Source organism: Saitoella complicata (assembly GCF_001661265.1).
Source record: "Saitoella complicata NRRL Y-17804 unplaced genomic scaffold SAICOscaffold_12, whole genome shotgun sequence".
Classification (NCBI taxonomy): Eukaryota; Fungi; Ascomycota; class Saitoellomycetes; order Saitoellales; family Saitoellaceae; genus Saitoella; species Saitoella complicata.
The window spans coordinates 394,287-408,625 of NW_017567003.1; the positions used below are offsets into that span (position 1 = coordinate 394,287).

The 14,339-nt window shown below is 51.2% G+C and overlaps 4 protein-coding genes across 4 annotated transcripts; 2 read left to right on the forward strand and 2 right to left on the reverse strand.

Annotated features, from left to right (window-relative positions):
- Nucleotides 1-523: 523 nt before the first annotated feature.
- SAICODRAFT_19422 (uncharacterized protein) lies at nt 524-7,238 on the forward strand (the record flags this gene model as incomplete). Its single annotated transcript, XM_019166093.1, has 14 exons — nt 524-1,128; nt 1,196-1,280; nt 1,337-1,382; nt 4,475-4,922; nt 4,976-5,031; nt 5,083-5,349; nt 5,401-5,505; nt 5,585-5,617; nt 5,671-6,090; nt 6,147-6,324; nt 6,377-6,591; nt 6,644-6,684; nt 6,735-7,124; nt 7,175-7,238. Exons 1-14 carry the CDS (start codon nt 742-744, stop codon nt 7,234-7,236), a joined length of 2,733 nt encoding a protein of 910 aa, XP_019024175.1. The 5' UTR covers nt 524-741.
- Nucleotides 7,239-7,560: 322 nt separating this feature from the next.
- On the reverse strand, nt 7,561-8,134 carry SAICODRAFT_25561 (uncharacterized protein; the record flags this gene model as incomplete). The annotated part of the gene is made up of 2 exons (XM_019166868.1): nt 7,561-8,054; nt 8,086-8,134. 2 exons carry the CDS (start codon nt 8,132-8,134, stop codon nt 7,561-7,563), a joined length of 543 nt encoding a protein of 180 aa, XP_019024176.1.
- Nucleotides 8,135-8,972: 838 nt separating this feature from the next.
- On the forward strand, nt 8,973-10,104 carry SAICODRAFT_7660 (uncharacterized protein; the record flags this gene model as incomplete). The annotated part of the gene is made up of 2 exons (XM_019171031.1): nt 8,973-9,245; nt 9,307-10,104. 2 exons carry the CDS (start codon nt 8,973-8,975, stop codon nt 10,102-10,104), a joined length of 1,071 nt encoding a protein of 356 aa, XP_019024177.1.
- A 2,800-nt stretch (nt 10,105-12,904) lies between these two features.
- Nucleotides 12,905-13,821, reverse strand: SAICODRAFT_124193 (acid protease). The gene has a single exon (XM_019165382.1). The coding sequence runs from the start codon at nt 13,610-13,612 to the stop codon at nt 13,052-13,054; it is 561 nt and encodes a 186-aa protein (XP_019024178.1). The 5' UTR covers nt 13,613-13,821; the 3' UTR covers nt 12,905-13,051.
- Nucleotides 13,822-14,339: the final 518 nt, after the last annotated feature.

A 14,339-nucleotide genomic window follows, 5' to 3' on the forward strand; every position in this document is an offset into this window, starting at 1 on the left:
TTCGACTCGTGGATCATCTTCCCTCCCTCCTGGGCCGCATCAACATCGGTGACCTTAACATCCTCGCCACCGGCAAAATCACCGCCACTCTTGAGACTTTCTGCGGCCAAACTTCCCTCAGTAACAGCCCCAGGCTTCTCGTCCCTGGTGAGTCCAATGTCGACTTTTCCACCGACTCCGGTGTCGGTGAAGGTGTTGGTCGTCATTGGAGCGCCGCGGAACTCCTTACCGGAGATATCTTCTTCCTTGGCGGAGTGGAGGGCTTTGGCACCGGGATCAAGGGCTGATGAGAACGTTAGCGGATGTGAACGATAGACGAGGAGTAGAGGAGCAATGAGATACCTCCTTGCGAGCTTGATTGTGGGTTTGGCATGTTATTGCTTGAAAGCAGAAGATTAGTTGAAGGTGGACGGACGACGAAGAGCAGGAGATTTATGGCAGTCGGCAATGAGATGACGTCAATACGGGATCCGCACGCTCACCGCGGCCGGGCACAGCTATGGTAGGATTAGGAAGGTTAAGAGGATTCAAGAAAGCGTAATAAAAGTAAGAGAGAGTCCCACCCGGCAGCGCTTCGATCCTGCTCCAGTCACGTACAATGCTTCAGCTGCGACCGGTATTTTGCAGTACGCTCCCCGCAATCGCACTCGAGCCCTATCGATCGAACAACCCAAACGATAACTTGGACCTCCTCCATCTACCGCCAAGCGCTACAACAACTGTCACTAACCCAGACTGACGATGCCGGCTACTTCCTTCCTTCTCCAGACCGCCATGCAAAGCGCAGTCCTCTCCTTCCTCTCCAACCTCATCGCTCAGACCATTCGTCTCTATCAACAGCAATCCATACCAGTGTTGAACTCGCAGACACTGCTTGGCATGTTGTCCAGCCTCGCGCTTACGCCCGCTTTTCAGTTCGGCTTGTTTGCGTTCTTGGATTCGATACCACTGACAATGTGGCAGCTCTACGTCGAGAAGGCCTTTCTGGGCCGTAGTGCAAGAAGTGTGGCATGCAAAGTTGGCTTGGATCAGGCGCTTGTTGCGCCGTTGAATACTCTGGCGGTGATCGGTGGGTTAGGCGTTATTCAAGGCTTGACCACGGGGATGATCGTGAGCGAAATCGAGAAGGTAAGTCAATCATCGTGGACCAGATGAGCCTGCTGTTGATAAGACTTTGTTCACCGCTGGGACTCAGAACTTCTTCAACCTCTATACATCCGCACTGAAGTTGTGGCCTGTCGTTGCCCTGATCTCCTTTTCGCTTATCCCACCGCACCAACGTATGCTTTTTGGGAGTCTTGTGGGGTTATGTTGGAACGTCTGGGTAAATCTGCAGATCTGAGAGACGAATTGATGGATGCCGAGAAGAAGAAGAGTATCAAGTGAATTGCACATGCTAGCGATCCTCAGTTACGTTTCAAGATCATATAGGTCAACGCGTGTCCTGAGGTGTAAAAATCTAGTCTTGCTGGCACTTTATTCCACTTTCACTTACACGGCCTCATTAACCCTAAGCCTGTCGGGAAGACCGTCATTCGTAGCCCTCCAATGTATGTTGTTCACGGTTCACGTTCCCACGCCTACCAATACACTACCACTAGTTCGTTGAACCCTAAGTCAGACAAAGTGAAAACCCCCAGTCAACTGGAAAAACCCAGGTGAGGTTTATGCACCGGTTCTAAGTAGTTGACCTCAGTTGACTTAGAACGACGTTAGTAAAAGGGAAAACGGCAAGTCAACTACTACTAGTACATCGACGGCCCATGGCATCGCCCGTCCGTTTTGGGCGATGCTAACCCGCTTGTGGAAACGATCGGCGGATGCGGAGACGGGCCATGCCCTCAGGGCGGGCCATGCCCTCAGATTTGCGCGCTGAGCTGCTAAGTCGCTACCGCTACAGCCTACTCCCTCGCTGTCGAAAGAGCCTACTCCCTGTTACTAGTACATGGAGGTATTATGGCATAATACCTCTGTTTTGGGCAAGACTAGACCATAAGCGGTAGGGATCGCCGGGTCTGGGGAGGGGCCATGGTATCAAGAGGTATTATGGTATCACCGGCAAAAAAGTAGGGTGACGGAAATCGACGAAAATCGAACTGGACCTAGAGAACCCGAAAAGGGTAGGCCCGGCAAAACCTTAAGGTACTAGCTCCATCGTGAGCGAAGATATTGACTTCAAACGCTGTCTAGTTTCTCTAGCCACACTCTTCCTTTCTTTAATATTAAACAAGTGGGCTTCACCGACCTGACGGCATCAAGCGGGTAAACGTGGGTTCTAGGCAGTATGTAACCTGCTCGCTGACGTGAATGAATCTTGTTTTAAATTCTGAAAGCACTCGTCGAGTCGCGTCCACTCGCGAGCGCATCTTTTTCTCACCGCAAAGTTGGGTACGATACGCCGGGCCGTTATCGGCGGCGCGGGTTATGTATGGAAGTACGGCGGCCGTATTCTTTTATGTCAGGAATTCGGAAACTCTAGAAGCAGTCATGTATTTACGCTGCTTACCCTCACCGCGCGATCACTGTAGCAAGTTGCCCTAGATGAGCACTTTTGCTTTGTCGGTCGGAAAACAGACATTGTACGTGAGTTGCAGCGTAACGAATGACCGCTGCATCGGAGAATTGTTCAATGGTGGTGATGCACGTAATTGTGGTTCGTCTATCGAGTCTGCTCGTTGAAATTCATGTCGAAGCTGCATTCAATTGATATGATCATTGAAACTCGTACGAGAATCACAAATGACTAACGCTTTCCCTTAACCTTGAATGTCTTGAACGGAGCCGCTTTGTTTCCCTTCCCCTTTGCTCTATCAATCGCCCTATCCTTTCTCAAACCCCGCACTCCTCTTCTCCACAACCCTCTCCCCACCCGCCTTTGGCATCAAATACTCCAGCACGTGTTTCAAATGCGCTTATACCCGGTTCGGATGTAATTCAAGATCATGACGCAAATGTTGGAGACCTTGTGGGATTTCCTGCAAGTGACGTTAAGGACAACAGCGACGTGTGACATGGCCGAACAGTAGAGATGCGATAATAACAAACAGGAGAATGACGAGGATGCGGCTCCAACGGCGGTCACAAGATCGCTGCATCAGTTGCTTCGAACATCTCCGGTCACCCAAAACACAGTTCAACAAAGTAAGTCTCAACTCATCTTTTCTGCGCGGCTGCATGCGAGGATGAAGCACACGGCAAGCTTTACCAGCGTGACGATGGTTTTCCGCCGGAAGTTGTCGAACTCGTACCTTCCCGAACATACAGCGTGCTCTTGAAGCCCCTCTACGATCACGATCGCAAACCATTCTGTTTGATTATTGCATACACTGTCGAAAATTCTAGGGGTCTCACGGTGCACGATGCTTATAGCTTGGACATCTTTGGTCTCGTGGTCGTGAACGAATTCATGCGACGTTCTGCTGTCGAAGCCGACCAAGTTAAGGACTCGTTCATTTCAAACATTCTACATGGAAGGGGTGGTATGCTGACTATTAAGGATTTTTTGTGGGGGTCAGGGAGACCGGTGTCACCTCTGATCTCCTCACGGTTCACTGCACATAAGTATTCCCTTGGACATAGGGCGCCAGGAGGGGGGGAAATGAAGTCGGATATTTGAGTCAGAGAATAGTCCATTATAACACTCCTTTCCTGTTGAATCTCATGGGCTAACTCTCCCTTTTTTGGGGTGGACGCTGCGCACATGGTCGCCGCGGATACCTTTTCGACGGATTGTAGCTATGTCTAAATCAACGAACCGCTGTAAGGCACTTATATCCGCTTTATCCAGCTGCAGCGCAGCCACGTTGTCAACGATGCGAACTCAGACTCATTTACCAAATATTATTGGGCTTACACCATCACGCGTGATCTGCAGCGGCCGGGGCGCGGACCGTGCCCAGGGTTAGGGTCCATATACTATACCAGGTAGGTAGGTAATGTATACGAACTAGTACTACCCCGTGGCGCGGCCCGGTGGAGAGTGTGATCCCGGTAAGGTTACGTCGATAATGTACGTGATAATGATCTTGGGTTTGCGATTGGGCTTGCCACCGTCCTGACGATCACGACCGTGACTGCCCCTTTCCCGTACGCCGCCAGCAATGGTATATAAAGACTGTGACACTCGCTCTATGCGCAACAGCGTAGGTCCCAGTGATATCGAACTTTCGCATGGCTAGTCACGCTGAGCCTGCAATAAATGCGCCTTCTGTCACACCAACTCCTACGTCAGGACTAGCGACGACGATTGCCGAGAGTCCTTGGCCTGGAGGTGTGATTCGACAGCGTACTCGCATCTCCCATGCCTGCGATGCTTGCAAGGAGCGGAAGAGGAGGTGTTCCGGCGAACGTCCGGTTTGCGTTCACTGCCGTTGTTACGGTCTCAACTGCGTCTACTCCTCACGCCGCAGGGACGGTCATCAAGGGTATGGATCATTCAGGTCTTTCTCATACCCATAAGTAATCATTGTTATAGTGAACTCGCTGCGCTAAGGGATGAGAGGGAGATGTTGACGGACATGATGGTTCGAGCCCTGCCTACCGTCAGTGACCCGACTCTTCAAGAAGCAATGCAAAAGGTCCTCGACACGAACAGAAGGTCGGCTGCTCAGGCAACGTCCATCCCGAAGGAGGAGCCCAGCAGCGATTTGCCTCGCGAGTATCCCGGCCCTGATTATACGGAGGAGGAATTGCTGTATGATTTGAACACCATTCGGATCACGCACCCCGAGGGTTATTTGGGTCCATCACACCCTACTGCGATCCTGAAACCCTTGGCGAATGAAGTTGTGCCAGACTATGAGCGCACGGTAGGACATTTGCTTGGCTTTGGTACGGATGATCTCAAGAATGCGGAGTGGTTGGATCTGAGCGTTGATCCTCTCGAGCTTCCGTCAAGGCAAGACGCAGATGAATTAGTCACAGTATGATTCTTCTTCTCGGTCTCCATCCTGCGTCTACTGATGTCTTCTTCCAGATTTACTTTTCTCATCTTCACTGTCTCTATCCCATTCTCTGGCGTCCTCGATTTGTGTAAGGATCAGGGCGAACCAGGCAGCACATGTCCGCTAACCGAGCAGATAGGTATGAGTACATGAGATTTTGGGACAACAACAAGCGTGTTGTCTTTTCAAATAACAACAACTGGCTCGCAATCCTAAACATGGTGTTCTGCATCGGATCGCTTTACGCGATGGCTATGGTCGACAACCCTGATCAGAATGGACCGTTGATCTATTTCAAGCGCGCGCAGTCTCTCTCGATGAACATGTTTTCGATTGGAAATCTCGAGACGGTTCAATGTTACCTGTTCATGGCATGGTTTCTGCATGCTATGGGAATGAACAATAGGTACGTTGAACTTTGTCTGCTCCGAAAAAGAAGTTTGCTAAACCTTAACAGGGCGTATACACTCTTGGGAACGGTGGTTCGAATGGCTGAAGCGCTTGGACTTCATATCAAGTCTTCTCGTTCTGGGATTGATCCTATTCTCCTAGAGACACGTCGGTGAGTACTACTTGCGCCGTTTCAGTCACTTCCATATGGTGCGGCTAGCATGCGAAATTCGTTCTAACAGACTTCTCAGGCGCGTCTGGCATGGCATAATTGTCTTTGAGCGGTAAGTGGATGGTATGTCATGTTTGGAGAAATTCTTTATTCACTGTCTTTTAGAACTCTCGAACTTCTACTTGGTCGACCTATCAGCAGTCCTGGTCGTTTCTCCAATGTGGAACTTCCGGTGGAGGTAGATGAAGAATGGTTCGAAGGCCCACAATCCCTTCGTGGTGTAGGACAGCCGAACTTCAAGCCTACCCGTGTCGCATACCTCATTGAAGCGTACAAACTGTCGAAGATCACGGAGCAGGTGGTGGACAAACTTTACTCCGCTGTCGCTTCAGCCGTTCCGTGGAGCTTGTATGAGGTCTCGGTCGCCGACTTGGGGAACCAAACCTTGACTTGGAAAAGTTTGCTTCCGTTTCATCTTCGCTTTGAGGATCAGTTTTGTACGGGTGATCCTGATGGGATTTACATCCGTCAAAGAAATGCGTTGGCGCTTCGCTATCACAATGTGCGCATGATGATCTTTAGGCGGTAAATTGAAGACCCTTCTGATGATGTTTGACCGTGCTGACGAGTACGCCGGGTAGGTCAATCAACACAGCGTTAGCCCGCGGAAAAGATGCCCAAGACCAGCATGATTACGTTCGTACGCGTCCGAAACTGGACATGACCGACTTTGCCCTTCGCGAGTGTACCAATGAAGCAATGCAAGTTTGTCTCATGTTCCATGACACCCGAGTGAGAACAAAGCAGATGTTTTTAGAGGTAAAGCGCATTACATGTATCAAGTATCCGAATGTAACGACTGTTTTGATAGCAAGCATGGTGGGAAGCGCGTCCCACGATTATCACTGCCGCTTCGATTCTTGCGCTAGTTTACAGAGCATGCACACAGGGCAATGTTAATCTTGACGGAGATACTATTACGAAAGGCAAGATTCGAGAATGTCTGGAATATTTAAAGGATGCTGTTGAGGCATTGATTCTCGATTCGCTCTTATGTTCAGAGAGGACGAAGGGGATCGTCCTATGGTAAGCCGATCATTCTAAGAAGTCATAAGCAGCCTGCTGAGTCTCTCATCAGTCTAATTAGGTTGGCCGATGGGGATACGAATGCTCTGTTTGGTGAGACATTCCTCTCATCAATTGGAGCCCTGCTCATGTTTCTTTTGCAGACTACAATCAGATATCAATGACTACTCCAAGCGACACAGACAGCTCAGGAGCTGAGACCGATTCGTGGTCCAAAACCTTTGAGATCTCACAGTCGTCTGAAGTCAACTTGTTCGATGTACGGGCAGGCATCGATTACGGTGTGGGCATGAACGTGCAAAACATGCCCACGAACCAGGCACAAAGGTCCAGTCCGGCAGATTATAGGTGGGTTGATCAAGAAGTAGGGCTTGAGCAAAGGTCATATGGGGAAGGCATGCCACAATGGACAACCATGTTGGCTGTGGAAGGCGAAAGACAGGTGGCAACCCCATCAAGTGAGAGACGAGGCGCTCCGTCATCTGCCTTCACCGCTGACAAATTTGGGCTACCCATGCTATACGACAACCCAGGTATGGTACATCATGTTTTCGTAAGGGTTTCGCTGACGGCATACACGTAGTGTGGACGGTTCATCAGCACTCGCAAAGTCAGGGATCAGGCGGCGGACCACAAGGTCAATGAAAAGACGCAAAGGGTTGATAACAGGAGTGGTACGATCCCTTTTAGTAATAATTTTCGGTCTTTTCTGTGCATCCATTGCTAGAGAAGGCACTTGTGAGATCCATTGGTGGTTACTCCCGCCACGGACGTGCTGGTTCATAATGAGCACAGTTTTGAGGTTTCGTCTCCAGTCGATGACAACGCCTTCTTCAGGCACAACTGTCAAGGCCCATTCGATGCGACCGACAGTCCAATAATCCTCTTCCGGTCGATCAGAGATGATATCGAAAAACTCTTCGAAAAACTCCTGGAAGGTTTCGTAAGTGATCCCAGAAGAGTCAAGTTTCACTCGCTTTCGTCCTTGCTCTTCTTCATCGTCATCGTCATTACCATGACTGTTTGTTGATTCGGCGTGTTTGACGGCCATTTTCTCCAACCACTCGGCCCAGTATGATTGTTTCCCCTGCTTGTACCTCTCATGGACAAGAAAAAGAGCCAGGAAAAGGACTTCTTCGTCATTCTCGCGGAGCGTGCCTGGGTTGCCAGAACCAAAACAAAGATGACTTCGACAAGATCGCGAAGAGCGACGGGCAGGTGCGGCGTCTCTTCAGAGATATCTGGAACACCCAGCAGTTGATCCGATGACAGACCTGCCTCATCAATGACGGTAGTACTATCCGGCTTACCGTGACCCAGATCTTGCCATCGAACTTTGTTTAGAGGGGTCACGAGTTCTTCAAGGACTGACTCGGCAGCCTCAAGCGCTTTGTTCAGGACATGCGCTTGACCATTTCGGTACAGCATGGCCCATTTCGAGTTCTGCGGTCGCTGCAAATTATCTGTGGCGACAAAAGTATCGGGATCAGACACCTGTTAAGGAAGTAGAGGAGCTCAATAGGATTCGACGTGAACGAGTCATGTTTCAAATTCTGAAGGCGCTCGTCAAGTCCCGTCCAAATGGTCCTTACTCAAAACGGTCTAGTATTCTGTACCCTCCGTCAACGTCAATGAGCCTGGTGCCGCTCTTCGCGAACGCAGCCTTTTTTATTAAAGTCGGGTACGATGCGCCGTGATTGGAGCGGGTTATGTATAGAAGTGCGGTGGCAGTATTCTTTTATGTAGGGCAATCAATCAATTATATGGCCGCACATGACGTCCTACTACGCGACATCAGCCGTGCATGGCTTCACCACAAACCGATTTTCGTTTGTATGTTCCACGTCGACTCTCCCGTGTTTCATCATGGCCTTGCAGCTAACCGATCACGACAGTAGCCCTACTTCAGAAATCATGTACGTCAAGGTTTCATGGGTCTCTATGCTTCGAGTCGACAATTCAATGCGAAGTTAAATTACGAACAAGATTCGCGACGGGCGCGCGGGACGAAAGGAAACGAACGATGCAGCGCCGATGAGGTGACAGACAAAGGAAGAACGATCCGTAGTGAGAAACATCTTCGATAGAATATGTCAGAGGTGGTTATCGGAGAAGAATACCCGCCACGAAACGCAGAAAGGGTGACGGGTGGATGAAGACGTGAAGGAAGTCGCCATGATACGGGCGTTTACGCCGTGCGTCGAGTCCATGGTGGTTCTTTCGGACGACAAAGGAGGTTCGATTGTCCTTCGGATCCTCCCTTTTCCCTGAAGAAGCACATAAGAGCCGCGAACGTCCTCCTTGATCGTAAGGAGTTCCGGCATCATTCGTCACCACTACGGCGCCCTGTTCTCTACGAACGCGCCAAAAAAATCGTTTGGATGCCTGAGGAACGCAACCGCCCGAAGCGAGGTGCAAGACGGATTCGAGGAGCCCTTCGGCCTCGATTATCTGCCATCGTCGGAACCCCCCAGCTGGCCGACTTGACCGAAGTCGTGACAGCTCTTACTTCGGACGAGGACCTTGGTCAAGATGCTCCAGAGCGCGCGGCCACGATTATCGCCACCGTCTTTCACGCATTCGAGTGCTACGACCTTCTCCGCCTGAAGGATTTGCCGGATCTGCTCATCAAGTTCAGCAGCGGCCTCTATACGGTTGGTTGTCGCTCACCCTTATCGTAAAAGATCGCACTGTTAACCCTAGCCTGGTCGTCAGATAAGTCTATCGTCGATGTACGAGGTGGACCCACGCATGCGGTATCATACAAAGGCGACGGATGAAGATAGTTCAGGAAGGGGAACGATGCATAGGTCAGCCTGCGGACAGACGACACACGCCAATCGAGGAATTGAGGAATTGCTCGAATCGTTGTTCGGAGTCGACGAAACGGAATTCTCGAAACGCATGTCCGACCTCCAGATGCTGGACGTTCGCGACATGCCCAGCATCTCTTGCGAGCACGTCGATGGACCGGGAGACACTCGTGGCATTGCAGCAATATTTCGTTGCCTGGACCGGCTGGCGGCTGTAGACCATGCGCTGTCCATCCGAACGAACTGCGTCTATTGGACTCTGGGCGCGGCCTACGACAGTTTCGCGACAGCCGTGACACAAGGTGTGACTTTCAAGGACGACAGAACACGCTCGCGTTACGTGCTTCGGCGACTTCTCGAAGAGCCTTGGGCCGTCCGTGCGTCCACGGAACATGGTGGCCGGTGGGTGTCTGCGCTAAAAAAGCGCGTCGAGTGCGCGAGGAAGTTCAGGTCGATCACGTCCGCGCTGCCGGTCAGCGTGCTCCTCGTTGTGCCGCACATATGCGTCACGCGGTTGGACAAGATCGGATTGAAGCAACTGGCTTTGCTTCCGTCAGCCGTTGTCGCTCACGGTGACAGTTTGGCGGCTCTCTTGGCCCTCATGGCGAGAACCGATGAAGCCGTCCTTCAGGGTCTGGCGACTCTCTCTGGAAAGGGCGGAGGCGAGGACGGGCATGCGAGTTCTAGTATGGAGGAGTGAGATTCTTCACAGAGTCGAAACCTCTGGGTATTATTTTTTGCGCAATGTCTGCAGCCAGGCATTGCCCGACTCACCTATTGCTTGTTTGCTGCTGTCCCCAGTTCATACGCAGCGTCATTCGTCTCGCGCTTTCTCTTCAATGTGCGCCTCGTCATGCTATACCTCCTTCACACAAAAAGCCAAGAGAAGAATTCACAGAACATTCAATGCCCCCCGCCTCTATCCAAGGCCATCTTTAACACTCTACTTAAGCAAAAGAAAAGCACAGCCGTAGCCCATCCCTCAACTCCTATTGTTTATAACACGAACACCACCTCCTTCTCCCTCGTCCAGAGTGTTTCTTCAAAGGTCCTGCATGCTCATTTTCGGCAGAGCGCCTCTCCTCGTCTAGCGCTAGTCTGCCAAAGGGCACTCAACTCATTTGGTCGTCTGAGGGTAATTTCCGACCATATTATACGCCAACGACTTGCCGTTGCCCGGTTTCTCAAGCTTCGGAAACCCGAAGCTGATCGCCTAACGAAGAATAACAGTCATACGTGGGTTTGAGCAACAAAACACGATCGTGGCTTTCCCGGGCGTCCGAACAGACAGGCTGTCTTTTCGCTAGATCGTCTTCGCATCCAACTGGGCCCCGACATGAATAAGTTATTGTTTTGGAGGATGGTTGAGGTTGCTCGTGCTCATCGCAAAGCAGCAGCGCCTGGAACACAGCATTGAGTGTTTCAAATGCGAACCACAGAAACTACTATACCGCAACAAATACCGAATGCTATCTCCCAGATCCTTTGCCCCACCGACCTCGAACCCTGAATAACCTGGTACCTTAAAGAGAGAAAGGCGTGAAATGGTTTGAGCGACCACACGCGTTAGGGTTATTCACCGATAGTGAAGGCGGCCTTCAGAATCGCAGCGTTTGCGTGCGTTCCCGCAGTCTAGTGTGTGAATTTTCGCTTGCGCTCTTCCGGAGAGTGCAAGCTCTGCTACGCGCCACGTGTTTCCGTGAGGCCTATCGAACGAGTTCATACGAGACTCGGGATCGTGGCCAGTTACACACTACGATAAGCTTATTTCGGCTTCTCGAAAACGGGTGCGGAGAAAGTCGACGTCCGTGCACCCCTCAATCGGACATTTGGAGACGTCCAGTTACCCAACCTGCCGTCTCGTACTGCAGACGGGCCCAACCGTGGTTTTGGAATGCAAAGAGCCTGAGTGAACGGATTAGGCGAAGTACTTCATATAAGCATTTCGTGAACTAAACTTTTTCCTTAAGTGAGGCGCGTCCTTGAACTGAGTTCACACGCTTCCGAACCATTGGCAGGAACCCGACAAACCCCACTTGCGCGTACGGTACTACAAGCAACCGAATATATAAATAATTATCCCAAAATTTTTTAATTCCGTACCGTGTAAAGTAAACCCAACACCTCCAGTTGCAAACCCCAACACCTCCGTATAGTATGATGTATGATTGTGCCGACCCATACCCCAGATGTAACCTCAAACCACAAGGCGAACAACAACGTCCCTTAACGACTGACTTCAACCATTACCACACCTCAAACTCACACTTCGATATCACATCGACGTTGACCCCCCATGCCCATGCCCACGCCTCCACCCACTTCCACGCCCCTGCTCCTCCCCGCTGGCCATGGGCACGGGACGGATCGTTTCGGCACTCCCCGCGCTCTGCATCATCGTCGCACTCGTACTACCCATCGTCGTTCCGGTCCCGCCACTGCCTACACTCTTCATGGTTGTTCTCTGCACTGACGCTACGCCTGGGCCTGCACCGGGACCCTATCCTCGTCCCAGTCCGGCGGATGATGCGCTTGGCATTATGGGAGGGGTGTTAAGGTTGACATTCACGTTCGCGATCACTTGGGATTGAGAATATGTGGGCTGGGAAGCTGAGTACCGCCGCTGGTGGTTTTGGTGGCCATGGACAAAGGACGAGGGTGCAGGCGGCGCCCACTGAACTTGTCCCATCCATGCCGGGTTTACCATACTCACGCTCCCCCTGACCTCCGTAACCCTGATTCATATTCGGGGTTGGTGCATATGGGGTTTGATTCCGGAATGGATACGTCCCCGGACTCTGCCATACAGTGGGTGAAGAACCACCCATGACGTTCGGAACAGCCCTCTGCGGACCCGATCCCTGACCATGGATTCTCGAGGCAGCGTCGGGGTTAGAGAGGGTTGGATACGGACTGGGATTAGTTGGATTGGAGGGGGGAGGGGTTGTTTGTAGCTGGGAAGGCGGTGCTGGTGGGAAGCGGGTTCGGTTCGACTTGCAGGGGCTTTTGGTAGGGGGTGCAGCGTGGTATGGTGGTGATGGAGGCTGTGATGGTGGAGGAGTCGGGTATGGGCGTGCGGGGTTGAGAGTAGAGGTTGGAGTGGGAGGGGGTCGGGTTGTCAAGTCGCGGCCTCCATGGATGCACGGTGCGCCGTCGTGCTTCGTTAATGTTGTCAGTTCTGATTTTTTCAAGACCAAGATGGGAGCGAATACGGAGGCGGAGAATGAGGCGAATAAGATGAGTGTGCTTGGGAGGCAGGGTGATGTTAAGGAGATGAAGGGGTTGTATTTGTATTTGGCGAGTGATGCGAGTCGTTTTCAGACAGGGAGTGATGTGATTCTTGATGATGGGTATACTTTGCCTTAAGCTTGGTCAGGAGCACAAGGACAGTGATAGATAACTAGTAAATCAATTCATTCAACCTCAGCAACCAAAGTGTGAAGATCGTATACTTCAAAGACTTAGAAGACAAGCGAACCAACTGCTGCTCCAGTGGCAAAGGAACGGTAACCCATCAGAATTAAAAGGTTCATTGACTATATACTACATTAAACTGAGCAATCAAAAGGTAAAGACTGTATTCCATCCGAAACTTAGGAAAGGGAAAAGTTCACAATCATTGACGGCGCAGCGAATTCAACGTCCAGCTACTCGGATGTGATGTTACTTGTAGTCGAGTTGAAAACGGTCTTCCCTACGTAAATCTCGAGGTTGTCAATGTCGTAGGCAACGTAGGCGGAGCGGAGAAATGTATCGCCGAGAATGTAGGAAGAATCATAAGTCGGAGGGCCTGGAGCGAGGGGTACCATGCCCAATACGCAGACGATGTTGCCGTTTTGGTCAGTCACGGACCCCCCGTCGTTGGTGTCGGGCACAATGAGTTCATGAAACGGGACATTGACGTAGGTCGTACCGTTGTCAAAAGAGAAGGAGAAGATGTCATTGGATGTATCATCCGCAGAGTACTCAGAGAACATGTCACACGGAAAACCATTTCGCAGGTCAGAAGAAGTTAGACCGAGTACAGCCGCGATGTTGTCGACTATATCCGACGGAACCTGTGACAATTGGCTCCCGCTGTCCAACAAGACAGCAACGGGCAGACTTCCATTGGAAACTTCAGACGTAGAGCCATTGAGAGTTAGAGATACATCTGTAAGCATGATCTCATACCTCTCCACCTGCCCGCTGTCCGGGTTTACCAGCATCGGGAGAGGTCCGCTCAAGTAACCTTCAAATGTGTCGGTATCGATTCCTCCAAACAAAACCTCAGCTACTCCAGCATCGATGTCTCGGGATGGATTATCGAAGACTATACGGCGGGACACATATTCGACGTCGGGTCCGCAATCTCGAACCTCTCCGACTTCTTTTTCGATCCGAACGATACCCGAGCATTACTGTCGCCTCAAAGCCAACCTGGACACGTCACACAACGACAAATATGCTAATCCGGTCGGAAGACTGGCTTGGCAAGTCTCCCAGGAAGGTGGCGAAGGGGAGCCCTTCTACGTCGATCCGCACGGTTTCCAGCGTGGATTGGACATGTGGATCAACGCCGGTAAGGATGTTTACGCGGAGAAGTGGGATTCGTCAGAATGCGCGCTCGTGGACAATGGCGTGACGTTAAAGGATATGTGGAGGAAATGGAGGAACGGAGCCGACGGGCGTGGATGACGTTGATAATTCCTGTACAGGCAGAGATGTTTTGAAAAGCCTAAATAAGCGGTCGTCAAGCATCATCCGGTTCGCTCGCATCGGCAACTTCTTCAGAGACTCTACACTCGTATTCGCATTGCGTGCTGGGTTTCCCTTCGAGACAAGCAGTCCCTCTAGAGAGTCCAGTGCGTGCTTGTGTGGACATCGGTGCATCTCTTCCCTCCCAGCGACGTATCCTTGCGACCTCGCCTAACCAAGTCATATCGCACAATTGAC

Excerpts from the sequence above, each read along its gene's own strand:
- SAICODRAFT_124193 (XM_019165382.1), bottom strand. The coding sequence starts at position 13,612 with ATGCTGGTAAACCCGGACAGCGGGCAGGTGGAGAGGTATGAGATCATG.